Source organism: Callospermophilus lateralis, chromosome 11 (assembly GCF_048772815.1).
Source record: "Callospermophilus lateralis isolate mCalLat2 chromosome 11, mCalLat2.hap1, whole genome shotgun sequence".
NCBI classification, from domain to species: domain Eukaryota; kingdom Metazoa; phylum Chordata; class Mammalia; order Rodentia; family Sciuridae; genus Callospermophilus; species Callospermophilus lateralis.
Window position 1 is genome coordinate 29,581,113 of NC_135315.1, and position 13,908 is coordinate 29,595,020.

At 36.7% G+C, this 13,908-nt stretch overlaps 3 protein-coding genes across 7 annotated transcripts in view; 2 read left to right on the forward strand and 1 right to left on the reverse strand.

The window, feature by feature from the left end:
- Tom1l1 (target of myb1 like 1 membrane trafficking protein) overlaps positions 1-6,061 on the forward strand; it is a 42,556-nt gene extending 36,495 nt beyond the window's left edge. The window contains exons 13-16 of the mRNA XM_076871647.2: positions 1,457-1,562; positions 2,003-2,084; positions 4,554-4,618; positions 5,255-6,061. Coding sequence (XP_076727762.2) covers positions 1,457-1,562; positions 2,003-2,084; positions 4,554-4,617 — 252 coding nt within the window. The 3' untranslated portion in view covers position 4,618; positions 5,255-6,061. The remainder of the gene's footprint in view (positions 1-1,456; positions 1,563-2,002; positions 2,085-4,553; positions 4,619-5,254) is intronic.
- Positions 1-11,151, reverse strand: part of Cox11 (cytochrome c oxidase copper chaperone COX11) — a 69,756-nt gene extending 58,605 nt beyond the window's left edge. For 3 of the 5 annotated variants that reach the window (XM_076871653.2, XM_076871652.2, XM_076871651.2), the window contains exons 1-3: positions 10,718-11,151; positions 8,474-8,629; positions 7,222-7,347 (exon numbers count right to left, since the gene is read on the reverse strand). In XM_076871653.2, coding sequence (XP_076727768.1) covers positions 7,222-7,347; positions 8,474-8,629; positions 10,718-11,080 — 645 coding nt within the window. In that variant the 5' untranslated portion in view covers positions 11,081-11,151. Of the gene's footprint in view, positions 1-5,903; positions 6,887-7,221; positions 7,348-8,473; positions 8,630-10,717 lie in introns of those variants that run through there. The other 2 variants (XM_076871650.2, XM_076871649.2) reach the window with 2 other exon arrangements.
- Positions 11,152-11,183: 32 nt separating this feature from the next.
- Stxbp4 (syntaxin binding protein 4) overlaps positions 11,184-13,908 on the forward strand; it is a 150,385-nt gene continuing 147,660 nt past the window's right edge. Inside the window, exon 1 of the mRNA XM_076871642.1 lies at positions 11,184-11,245. The gene's annotated coding sequence lies outside the window, so the exon portion shown is untranslated. The remainder of the gene's footprint in view (positions 11,246-13,908) is intronic.

Consider the following 13,908-nt stretch of genomic DNA (forward strand, 5'->3'; position numbering starts at 1 on the left):
TCTTCTGTTGCATCACTTCCATTTCTTCTCTGTCTTTTGCTGGCACTTCTTCCTCTTGGCCTTTTCATATTGGAAACATCAGGCTTAGGCTAATGATTTTTCTGTTGACATTAATTCCTCCAAGGTCTTTTACTTGAAATAACCACTCAAGTTTTGACAACCTACAAGTTCATATCTCCAGCCCAGACTTTTCCCTAAATGTAGAACTCATATATCTACTTTCCACTTAACAACGCCTCTTTATTTCTTCTCAGTCCCTGCTCTTTTTACACACTTGCCATCTCAGTAAATGGCTACTCCACTCCTAGTTGTAGAGGGAGAAAACCTTGAGGAAATAGTGCTTAACCTCTAACTTTTTACCTTTTATCTTCAAAAATATGTCCATTATCCAGCCACTTCTCGCTACCTCTACTTCTGTTCCTCAGTTGAAGCCTCCTTCAGAAGGATGCTGCAGTGGCTACTTAAGGATTGACATTTGCCTCCCTGCACTTCCTCCCACCCTCACCCCACCTCACACCTCACAATCTAGACCTAAAACAAAAAACAGAGCAGTCCTTTTTTAAAAAAGTCAAGTCATATCACTATCTGTTCAAAGCTCACTTAGGATTTTTCTTCCTCCCTCCATTTTGCCCAGTAAGTCTGTGATGCTGATATGACCCTCCAGCTTACCTCTTGCCTCCCCACCTTGGCCCACTCTACTCCAACCATATTGGCCTCCTTCAGAGTCTGTGAGCTCATATCCTTTTTGATAATCATTCCAGTCAGGGTTTTGCTTGAATGTCTCCAGGGTTGGAAATCTGCTGACCATGGCCTGAATCCCACCATAGCCTCCTCTTCCCATTACCCTGTTTTTTACTGTAGCATATGCCATCTGACATGGATTTACATTTGGTTATTATCTGCTGCATGAGGTTGGGGACTTGGCCTTTTTTTCTTTTTTTATTAATAGTGCGCGGTAGCTAATAAGTATCCAGGACACATTTGTGGAATGAATGAGAATATTACAAGAAGATACACTTCTAATTCAGAGTTCCATCTTTATCCTATCACTCCTGGTTTGATAGCATCACTGTGTGCCTTTCTGTAGCTGTGAGACTTTATTTTTCTTTCCCATTCAAAGCTGAGATTTATATTCAGGGCGAAACAACAGAGAATCTAGACTGAGTCAGTCAATACAGCTTGTTTTATGAAGGCAATAATTTTTAAACATTTCATATTTTTTGTGGAAATGGAGTGCAATGAGCATGAAAACAGACAGAAAAGTAATAAATCTTGTAAGTGGTAATTCCTTAGAAACTAAAGTAATAGTTCAATATTACTAGTATTTATCCAGCTGAGTATACATGGTTCTTGGAACACTGTCCCTAGGAAACTTAAGGCTTAATGAGTTAAAACAAACCAAACCAAAAAAAGCCTAATGTGGAGTGTATGTTTGAACATGTTATGCTTTCTTCAGTTTCTAGAACACTCAAATCCAGTATTACTACAGCCAGTTAGCCTACAGACTGCCACAGTAACACCATCAAACCAGACGCCGCCCTCCTTGCCCAACAATCATCCAGGTACTTGAGACCTTGTAATTGCCATCATATAAGGAAACTTAAAGAGAATATATGATATGTCAGAGATGTAAAGATAATTGAACATAGATAAAGGGGAGACATCAGAGTAGCTCACTGCATTTTTAAGCTATTTAAAGTAAATTCAGGGCTGTTACCATTATGCCTGACATTAGGAAATTATAAAAAGGCTTGTGTTAAATTGAATTTTTATGTAGAACACAAAGGCAAATAGACCTTTAGTTAAGGTTTGGAAATCTTTTATGGGTTTTTTTTTTTAAACTGGGCAATTATTAAAACAATGGTCTGTTTTACTTTGGATTGTATTTATTAGAATCTTATATTTCAAGTCTAAGTTAAAACTGTTCAATATATTAATTATAAAAGAACACATGAGTACTACTCGACAAGAATGTGTTTAGGGTCTCTTTTTTCACCTACAGCAATGACAAAGAATGATCTCCAGCCACCCAATTACTATGAGGTAATGGAGTTTGATCCCTTAGCTCCTGCTGTCACTACAGAGTAAGTCATTTACAAAATGATTAATTTATTTTGTCTTGGTTTCGTTTCATAGCAGAGCTAACAGCTTGGTTACACGTTTAACTTTGTTTAGGTCTTGACTGAAATTGATGGCCTTATTAAAATAGATTTATGAGGTTTTATGGTGGCTGTTGCTTGTAGAGATCTTTATCACTCTCAGCCTTTTGACATAAAAATAAAAATGCTGGGCTGAACATTAATATACAACCAGAACCATCATGTGCATTCTTCCTAGATATCTTGGCAGAAAGGCAGGTTCCCTCTCACTTGAGAGGGCACTCTTCACTGATGACATGATACAATAACAATGGGATATTTTAATTGTTCTTTGAGAACTAATCCAAAAGAAAACTAGTATATATGTAAGAACTTTTTAGTAGTCACTACACATGACAACAATGTACTTAAAATGTTTTGATATTTGTGTTAGCTTTCTGTTGCTGTGACAAAATACCTGATACGAACAACTTTAAGGGAGAAAAGGTACATTTTGGCTCATAGTTTTAGTCTGTGATCACTTGGCCTGATGGCTTTGGGATCTATACTGAGAGAGTCCATCACAGCAGAATTGCATGGCAGACAATAGTTGCTTACCCTTCCGGCAGCCAGGAAGCAGAGAGCATGCTTTTATAAGAAAGCCTCTGCCCCCCAAACCCTATAGGGTATGAATCCATCAATGGACTAATCCACTGATGAGATCACTGCCCTGTCACCTCTCAAAAGCTACACCTCTGAACACTCCTCCATTGAGGACTAAGTTTCGAATACATGAGCTTTTGGGGGCTATTTTAGATTCGAATCATAACATTATCAGTGTAAAACTTGCTTTTTAACTTGAAATTCTTAAAGCACCATTATTTTATGATTTCCTCCTGGTCAAGTGTATATATTTGTAGGATGGTAGATTTATCAGAGCATAGTAACAGAGTGAAAAATAATTTTGTAGGAAAGATTAGTGAGTGCAAAATTATGATGTACATTGAGAGGACAAGTAGGTTGAGAACTGCAAACTAGATAATGGATTTAAGTAAATCATTGGTGATTTCAGTGGAAATCATTGATTTTAATTAAAACCATTTTGGTGAGTTGATGGGGACAGAAGCCAGATTTCAGTGCATTAAAAAAGCAAGATGAAGTAGAGACAGGAAGTGCAAGAACCTAGGAAGAGATGGTAGGAAGTGGTTTGGCAATTAGAGGATTACTGAGGTGGTTACTGCAAGTGGGCATAAGATGATAGACTGTACGATGTCCCATAAAATGGGAGACACCAGAGCATTTGTGAATACCAAGGGCTAGGATCTAGTGATTCAGGAAGGGAAGATAACTGAATGAAGTGTTTAAGAAGCCAGATAGGATCATGGAAATAGAGAATGGTGCAGATGACAACAGACTTAGGATTTAGTGATGGTAAGATGAGAAAGTTTTTTTTGATATTAAGACATATAATTTATTAAAAAGTACAGTTTCTGGGCTGGGGTTGTGGCTCAGTGGTAGAGTGCTCACCTACCATGCATGAGGCACTGGGTTTGATCCTCAGCACCACATAAAAATAAAATAAAGGTATTGTGTCCACCTACAACTAAAAAATATACTTTACAGTTTTTTCCTGAGAGATCTGAAGATCAGAGCTATAACAAGAGTGAAGGCTGAAATAATTTCTTAGAAAATGAAAGACAAAACTTTACAGAAACACAGTAAATCGCAGGACCATGCTGAGGCCTCATGAAGTGACTGATTTCAGAGTGCTTCATTTTTAGACTTTCTGCAGCCATGTTTTACTCTCTGAGCGTCATGTTTTAGGATATTGATATTTCTAGTGAAAGACATGTAAAACATAAAGAAGTGAGGGATAGAAAAACTATTATATTAAAGGTTCAGAGATGATAATTACAAACTAAAGGATGCTTAGGAATCTGGATTTTAAACATGGAAATTAAATGAGCTAGACATTAATATTTCTAATTTTTTTACCCACAACCCATGGGTGATCTACCACTGAGCATATCTCAGCAATTTATTTTTCGAGACAGGGTCTTAACAGAGTTTCTCAGGCTGGCCTTGACATTGCAATCCGCTTGATTCTGCTTCCAAGTTGTTGGGATTGCAGGCATATACCACCACACATGGTTACAACATTTTTTTTTTTTTAAGGGTTTAAATTAGAAGCTAAAAGATTTTCTTAAAAAAAAAAGAAGAAGAAGAAGAATGAACCCAAATTTGAGCCATGTTTTTTCACAAGTAAAAATGATTTGGTCTTGAAAAGGCATGTACCCTTGAATTTAAGAAAGTTAGACTTCAAGCTTCAGTACAGATATCTTTGTTTTTATTCATTGATGCCTGACCTTCCCAAACTGTCCCAGATATTTAATTATGGTGCTGAAGTTAAAAAAGCAACATAATACTTTGAATTGATATATAACACTTTAACTGTGATAACTTTTTTTGTTTTAGAGCTATTTATGAAGAAATAAATGTTTATCCCCACAAAGGAGCTCGAAGTCATAGTGACTGTTGAGGTAAAAACTTCAATTACATTCCATATTCCATCTAATTTCAGTGTAACATCACCTTTTGCATTCAGTAGTTATATTTTGTAATGGCTGAGTTTTATGCTTATGGTTAATGAAATAACAGGAATTCCTCTGGATCATTCAAACTGTAAAAAACTGTTTTTCACTAAGGAAATACAATCTTTGTGATCTTGTCAGCAAAAAGCAATGAGACTTGGGAATGCAGAAGTTGGGTTTATGGGATTGAAATGTTAGTGCTAAAAAAAAACTATTTGATCAATAGAAATTCCCTATTACTAAAATCAGGTGTTGGCTTTAATGTGCAGTTAATACCTGTTAACTGGTACCAAGAAAACCCATTCATTGTTAGTCCTCCAAATAGGTCTGGTTTTTCCCTATTTGTTGCATTAGTCATCCCACTTATTTCCTCATAAATGTCTGATTATCAGGTGCCTATTTTGTATTCCTGCCGCACCATCCCCTACAGAAGTCGTATGTTACCACCATTCCTCTATTTGGCTCTTCTATCTCCCAGTTGAGAAAAGACAAGAGTTATCAAGAAGTAAACAAGAGTTATCAAGAAGTAAACAAGAGTTATCAAGGAGGGCAGGAATGAGAATGACCAATTTTCTTCTGTTTTAGGTTAAAGTGGATGATCAATCAGCTCACTAGCAGCACAGAGGGGCTAACTCTCTTAAAGGGTAGTCCTATCCAGCTTTGAGACCTGGAAGACAAGACCTACCAACATGTGAAAGCCACAGTGGACCATTTCTTCTCCTCTATAATGAAGTATAAACAGAAGAATAATAATTTCAGAGTAATATTCATTATTAATGACAACCAATCAAGATTTCAGTAGAATGTGGTTGTAGCAAATATTCACTTAAAACTTTGGAAGAACAATTACTTAGTCCTTAGACCAACCAGTTTAATTGCAGTACCTTATGTTGCCTACATCTTCCTAAATATAGAAAACAAATAATCACACAGCTGTGATAAAAGTAGATAAAGATTGTTACTTTATTATTATTACTACAAAATAATTCTAAATAGATGTGAGAAACTAAATGTATTATTCAGGAAGAACATTTTGTGCCTTCTCTTAACTAAAATTGAATGTAAGATAATTTGCACTTCTTTAAAAATAATTCTTTAGTTCTTTATGATGTTAAATTGTCTTCTATTGCCCCCTGCCCTTTTTATAATAATTAACATTTCTATTTGGAACAAAGACTACTGGAAAACATTCAGAATAAATTGTGTATTCATTTACATAAATTACAATGACAAATAACTTAAAATAATTTATTATTATTTTTGTATACAGTTTTGATCCCAGAACTTCTATGTCAGTAATCTTCATAATCCCATCCTTCCCTTTTAACATTCAGGGGCTTGGAACTAAGAAAGTAAATGCAAGCAGTCTAATTAGATATATTACATTATTATTACATTATATTACATTTTATTTCAATTTCATAGTGTCACAATTTCAAAGTAATTCAATATTCAAATGTAAAATAGCCCTAGATCTTAAAGGGAAACTAAAGTCAAATTTGAAATAAGAATATAATCTTTGAGCCATCTTAGGGCTTAGTGACTTCTCTTTCACCTTTGAATTTTTTAAAATAATGGCCATTCACACTGAAGGAAAATAGCTGTTTTGGAGATAAATAAACATGGTCCAAAGTTCTGTTCTATAGCCTGAAACAGATAACTGTGGGCATGTGTGTGTGTGTGTGTATATGAAGGGCCAATAATTTGAAAAACAACTATAGAATTAAGCTGAACAATGATCAAGTTCATGCCCACACATGTAAGAAACAAAGCAGTTTCTCTTCATATTATCACATTCTTAAATATGGTAGTGAACAGTCATACAGTCTATATAAACAATCATACAGTCTTTTTCTTATGGTAAAAAGCTGAAACTGTTCTTTTATTTTTAAGTGGCATAAATTAGTTAGCAAGGAAAAAATGCTCAAAATAGAAGGCTTCACTTCATCTCATTACAGAATATTTCTCTTCTGAGAAGGCAGAATACATGATTTCTCAAAAATCATAAATCTGAAGTAGGACTTGGTTGCTACTTCAATTATAGCCTGGAACTGGCAACTTGTGCCCTTCCTTTGCTTCAAAAAAGGTATAAGAGAGAGTGATAAGATCAACATTCACCATTCTTGGATCTTCAGCAAATTCAGGATCAATGTAAAAAAATACTGGCATATCTACTTCCTCTTGGGGGTTAAGCCTTTGTTCTTCAAAACAGAAGCACTAGAAATTATAGAAAGGTATTTGTTTAATAACATTTTTATTACCTGTAACAAAGGAATAGTCACTTCTTGACTTTTAAGTTCTATGATAGACTAATAGCATGTTTCAAGCTCAGACTGAGTTTTAAGTACTGAAATTCTAATCTTAAAAGCAAAATATTAATTTGGTTTGACAATCAGTCTTTATATAGCAGTTTAAACAGTGAAGATAAAAGTAGCTTGAAGTCTATAAGAAACAGTTTTCAGAAATTATAAGTATCTACTAAAACATTATAGTAAGTTTCATACTAAACAGTTTCATGTACCTTTACTATATTTCTTGTTTGCACTGTTTACCTGTATTTTATTGAAATACTGTCCAGCTTCAAATGGTACAACATTGTATGTAGAAATTCCAATTATTGGTTTGTCAGTAGGATTCTTAGCTTTATAAAATGCCAGTGCAGTCTCTCCTGGTACTACCTGTTTTAAAGAACACACGTTATCAGTACTTTAAATCTCACATACCTCCTTTTTTTCCCTACTAAATTACAATTCTTATTTTTGCTGTTCTTCAGACCACCACACCTGAGGTTCAGCAAAATAAATTGTGAATCTTACCCACAAACCTGAGTCTCAAATTTTATTTGCATGTCAATGAAAAATCAGTGTATTATTAGGTATAATTAGTTATGTATTACCCTCATATATCTGAGATTTTCAAACAACAGTCTACAAATTATTCAAAAATATGTCCAAGGACAAGCCAAGTATATCATAGCCCAGGCCTCACTTCTTTGTAACACTTAAACATGAATGTCATGATTTTTTTTTAAATGATATTAACATTAAACTTACCTTGAATTAAATTATAATCAAAGTAAATTCAAATGAATAAAACCAAAAAATGCTAATGCATTGAAAATAGGGAAGCTTAAAATAAAAAATTTCCAAAAGATAGTCTGTCTACTTGTACCAGTATACCATCTTGTACCTTGTTTTCTACCACATAAATGAACCAATGCAAAATTGTAACCTATGAAACCCTTAGTCATTGAAGATACTCAGGTTAACTAAACTGGATAAGCACTAATATTTAGAAGCGTTTTCCAATGAGGGTTGAAATTAAGTCTTTCTTGTTAATCCTCAATTGAGAGAATTTCAGTTAAAATCCTTGCAAGGTTGCAATTAGTTAACATTTAAGAAAACTTTACAGTATATGCTCTATTACATTAAGTACAAAGCACTATTAAAAAGTTATTTCAGCTGGGCATAGTGGTGCATGCCTATAATCCCAGTGACTCAGGAAGCTGAGGCCAGCCTAGGCAACTCAGTGAGACTCTGTATCAAAATAAAAAATTAAAAAGAAATGGGGATGTAGCTTAGTGGTACAGGTTCTCTGGGTTCAAACCCAATACAAAGAAAAAAAAAAGCAATTATTTCAAAATACTAACATTCCATGAATAATTCCATTTCATGAAATATATTCCATGAATTATTCATGGAATCTGTTAGTATTTTTAAATTGAGTTTTGATAAGTCAGACAACTTAAGATGAAACGGTTTTTACACTGAAAAAAGAAATCTAATGATTGCTTTAGTTACTTACATATATTTCTGTTTGCTGAGGTCTAAAGTTCCACTGGAGACTTGCATGCACATCTGCATTAAAGGTAACCTTAATGATTCGATCCTTGATAGGCACCATGTTTTCAATTTGGTCTGATGAATGACCTGCTACTGCTGATCCTCCAAGTCCAGTAGTCTAGGAAAAAAGATACTAAAATATGTTAAATAATACAGATGTTGATCTATTTCTTGAACAAAGCAAAAATTTAAAAGCAATAATCCAGTTAGAGCCATGTTTAAATACTATCTCTGATCATTTCCTATAACTGCCAATGGTTTGCCCATTTTTAAGGTGTCAAAAGCTTATGTTAAAGTGATCCATATGTATGTTTCAACAAAGTCGTGATTATCTGAATGATCAAAAGTGAATCCTTTGGGAAAAGTAGTTTCTTTGAATTAAAAATATTATCACAGAAAATAGAACACAGAATTTCCAGATTAGCCTTTTATTAAACATACTTCCCTTTATTATTAGTATCTTGTACTCAGTAGAATAAAATTTACCCCAAACCTGGTCATTTCAATGAAAATACTTATTATTTCCACTTTTCCATGTTTCTTTCTGGTTCTTTTCCATATCAAAATTACACTGTAGTTTTATTTCCATATACTGCTTTTCTACAGCATTTTAAGTATTTTCCTATGCCAGTTAAAGTTTTTGTTTGGTTTACTTCTTCTCATGATATAACTTTTGTAGATGTTACTAGTTAACTAGAGGACATGATGTCTTTGGCCACTGAATCAGCCTATCACAGGGCATGTATCTGACATTTCTTGTTTAACTTCATTGGCATTGATTATTTTCTTGTTTGACTTTATTACTTTCTCATATGCTTAAAAAAAAAAAAAAAAAGTCCTTGCATCCCTGGTTGTCATTCTTCTGATGCTTGAGGTTGTCAGAATTTTGGTTTCCAGATAATTTACCTTTTACTGTACTATACTGGAAACACAACAAAACAAAATTTCAGGTTAGGGGTAGATTCCCAGCAAGATATAATATTACTATCTTCTGCTACTTATAGTCACCTAGCTTCATTTAACTTCCATGTGACATTATCAAATTGCACTATAATCAAAAAAGAAGCATCAGAGGGCAAGTAATTATCCTTGCTTAACAGGTAAGTATATTCTTCTGCCTAATAATAATATTTGAGTTTTGAGATGTAACTTCTTTTCCTAAGAGTCACTTTAACTTGTCCTCCCTCAATATAAGATTCCTTAATATACATTTTGAATACAGATTCTTCAAAATTTCTAAGTTCAGTGTTTAATATACACACAATTAAAAAGCACTGAAAAGATGTACTGAGCTCAGGTCTAGTTTTGCAACTTATTGAATAAATCCTATTTTCTTTGGATTACATTTTACATGCTCATAAAATGAGGACCCTGTTAAGTGGTTTGTATAATCCCTTATTTCTGGTCATAAAATTTTTGTGATTCCAGAAGTAACAGAAGATGTTCATCACATATCACTGTTTAACAACTAACCTGATTTTAGGATTACAATATTTTTCATCTTTCTGCCCTACCATTCCAAGTGAAGACAGACAGACACATACACAATATTCTCAAATGTTTGGAGCAGGTTTCTTAACCAGTACTGATATTTGGGGGTGGATAATTTTGGGGGGAAAGTGAGGGTGTCCCCGTGCACTGTTGGATATTTGGCAGCATCTCTAGCTTCTACCCACTTTATGCCAGTACCACTCAACCTGATATCACCCCAGGTTGTAATAAACAGGTCTTGAAATACTGCTAAAAGTTCCCTGGGGGACAAAATCACTCCCCTCCAGCCAGTGATGGTTTTTGAGGAGGATCTACACTTGATCTGGATTTGGTTCTTCTAATGAACTAATCAAGTGATAGTTTGGGGGTTCATATTCGGTCCTCCTGAGTGGCGAGGTAGAGATCAGAGAAATTCACTCTGCTGCGTGGAATAAACAACCACTATGGGGACTAGGGTTCTACTGAGCTTTTCCACTAACTTTCTCGGTGACCTTGAACAAGTCACTGATAGAGCCAGTTTCCTGTTTGAGACCTAACCTTAGACAACCTTCCAACTATGAACCTCTTCTAGAGGGGCGGCTTCCGAGGGTCTCCCCCGCACAAAATGCGGTTTGCCCTTCCGTGTGCAGTGTCATCATCATCTGTGATTGTACCCCTGACCTTCCTAAACTCCACCAGTCTTTGTCTAGACCCTCCGGATCGCGCCGCCCCCTACCTGGCAATAGAGCCGATAGAGGGGCACAGCGGCGTAAGAGGCCCCCAGCATGCCCACGGCGGCCGCGGTCACGTAGGTGAGCACCGTCTTGTTCCGCCGCCTCCAGTCCTCCTCCTGCGCCCGTGTGAAAGGGTTTGTGCTCTTCGGTCGCCGCCGCCACTGCGCGGCTGGGTCCCGGGCCGGTCTCCGGCGTTCCCATGTCCACAGCCGCCTCAGCCCTCTCTCAGCCCCTCCTGTTCCACTCCACTCCGGGCTAAGGAACGGCTCAACCCTCCCCGCAGCCCCAGCTGGGGATCCAGGGTGGCTCCACCGCCAGCCACAAAAAGCAACAAGCCTCCATCCCGGACGCCAGATCGCTCCCATAACCCCCTAAAAGAACGCCCGCCTGTCAGGGACGAGAGGTCCGATCTCGCGAGGCCTGTTACTTCTCGCGGTATCTGGGTTGAGCCGGCCCCTGCCTTGGCTACCAGACTCCTCAGGTGGCAACGCTTGCAGTCTAGCTACGGAGGCCGGTTTGCGGGACTAACGGTAAGTTCGCGTTTTTGCTTCGTGGCTGTCCCTCCCACTTTGCTCCCTTCCAGGGCACTCTTTAAGTTAATCTCGAGGAAAATGCGGTTTGCCCTTCCGTGTGCAGTGTTATCATCATCTGTGATTGTACCCCTGACCTTCCTAAAGTCCACCAGTCTTTGTCTTGACCTGGCGGCCGGCGCTCCCGCGGTACCTCTGCTTAGGGCGCCCCAGCTCTGGTCCCCGTGCTTACTGCCCTTGACTTGGGCTCGGGGATCGCTTGTCGCAGGAAGCCTTCTGTGCTTACCGCAGTCCTCTCAGATACTCAACATGTGCAACTTCTCACCTGGGCATCGGCTTCTACTGCTGTGATGTCCCTTTGCCACTTGCCCAGTGACAGTCACCACGTCTGGAGCGAAAGAGACTTAGCAAACCTGAGTATGCTCAGAAGGGAGTGACCAGAGTATGAGGGTCACTGAAAAGCAGGGATTGGGGAAGAAATGGAGATGTTCATTTTGGGAGGAAAAAAACAAAACCAAAGAGAGAGGGATGTGACGCTTTCTTCAGCTGTCCCAAAATACTTAACTAGGACCAAAGGGGGGAGCAGATTGCAGAGCCGATTTTACTGAAATAGAAGGAAGCATCTTTCTGCAGACTATAAAATCGTGATTCAGAACTCAGATTCTCGGGTTAGGTCTTTCCACATTCTTAACCGGCCCCTCAAGGTGGCCAGTAACTTGACCGAAAACTTGGTGTCCATATTCCTAAAATGGAAATCTTCATAATTAATGTGAATAGGTATATAAAGTGATTTTTCCCAGTACCTGAGGCATAGTAAGAATTTTAGTAAGAGGCTTTATTTCTAAGGGCTAGCACAAATCAATTATCCCCACTTTATAGATGAAGATACTGAAGGCCTGAGAAACTTTGTCACTCAACATTTATTTGTTGCACTCTTACTGTGGTCCACACACTTTTCAATCTGCTAGGAAGAACCCAGGAGATAATCAAGTTACAGATACATAAGAAGGGAATTTCAGATAATAATCAGTCAAGGATGACATTGGAATGACATAAAGTAATTTGAGAGTGATGACCCCAGAAGGAGCAGCAAAATTAGGTCTTATTTTAAAAAAGGCCCAAATAAGATCTTTCTAAAGAAGTGATATTTGAGCCTAGTCCGAAACCATGATAAAGAGCTACCTGCGCAATGACAAGCTGGGCGGACAGAGGCCTGATAATACAAAGCCTCCTAAGCCATGTCCAAGGGAACCTATTAGGAGTGTTTGGAGCACAACATGGCCCAATTTAAGGCACAGTTAAAAAGAGAGATTGGTTACTTTGGGGTGGGGTAAGGGATGGGAATGAAAGTGGAATAGTTAGAGGTGATTATGGTAGTACAGGTGAGTGATGACAGTCACCTTGAGTGAATAATTAACTTGTGGTCATAAGACCACAATTTCAGAGCCAATAAAATTCAGTTATTTCCTGACTCCTTTCTACTTTGTAGAAATCTTTTCAAGATTCTATGATTCTTCAAATTTATTCATGCTGTGTTATGACAATGTTTGAAAATCTTTTTCACGTATATGTATCTTGGTTCTTATAGCAGATTGTGAGCTCTTTTGGATAAGACCTCATATTTTAACTTTTTTTGCAGCATAGACTCAAATCCCATGCAATCATTTAAGTCCTTGAAGCCAGTAATACATTTCTTCTTAACCATACCCTCTACCCAGACACCCCTTCCACATAGCTCCAGGTAGTAGTATAAATATGTCAATAATACCGTCTTTGTATTGGAATATTTATTTTATTTTACTTCACTTTATTTTTTGTAAATGTGAAATGAAACTATTTCTTTCTAAGGTACAATAATGTTGGTAGCAAAGTGGCGTTGGTCTTTGTATATTTCTCATTTAATAAAATATGTAGCATATCTAATCTTATGATAATATAAAAGGGCAATTCATGTTTATGGAATACTTCTGGATGACAAAATATTTTGATATTTCAAATTTTCTATGTAAAAATCATTTAGTTCAACTTTCTTTTTTTTTTTAATTAGAGCATTATAGATATACATAGTAGTTGGGTTCATTTTGACAAAATCATACATGCTGGAATTTAATTTACTCCATTTCATTCCCTGTTCTCCTTCCCTTTTGCTCCTCTCCTCCATTCCCATTTTCCTTCCTCTACTGATTTTCCTTTTGCTATTTTGTTTACTTTTGATTTGTGATTTCTAGATACACATAAATGTGGAATTCCCTGTGGTATATCTGTATATGAACATAGGGTAATTTTGTTAAATTAATTTCACATTTTATCCCCTTTCCAATCTCCCCCCTTCCCCTCTTGATCTCCTTCCACTCCACTGATTTTCTTTATATCATTGAAATATCTGATCCCCCACCTTTTTTCCCCTTATTTTGTTCTAACTTCTGCATATGAGAGAAAACATTTGACCCTTGATTTTTTGAGTCTGTTTTATTTCACTTAGCATGATATTCTATATTTCTAACCATTTACTAGCAGATGCCATAATTTCATTCTTAATGGCTGAGTAAAACTCCATTTTGTATATATACCACATTTTCTTAGTCCATTCATCTATTGACAAGCATAGGGCTATGGACGTCCAATTTTACTTTGAAATAATTAAAAAATATACATAAAAGTTG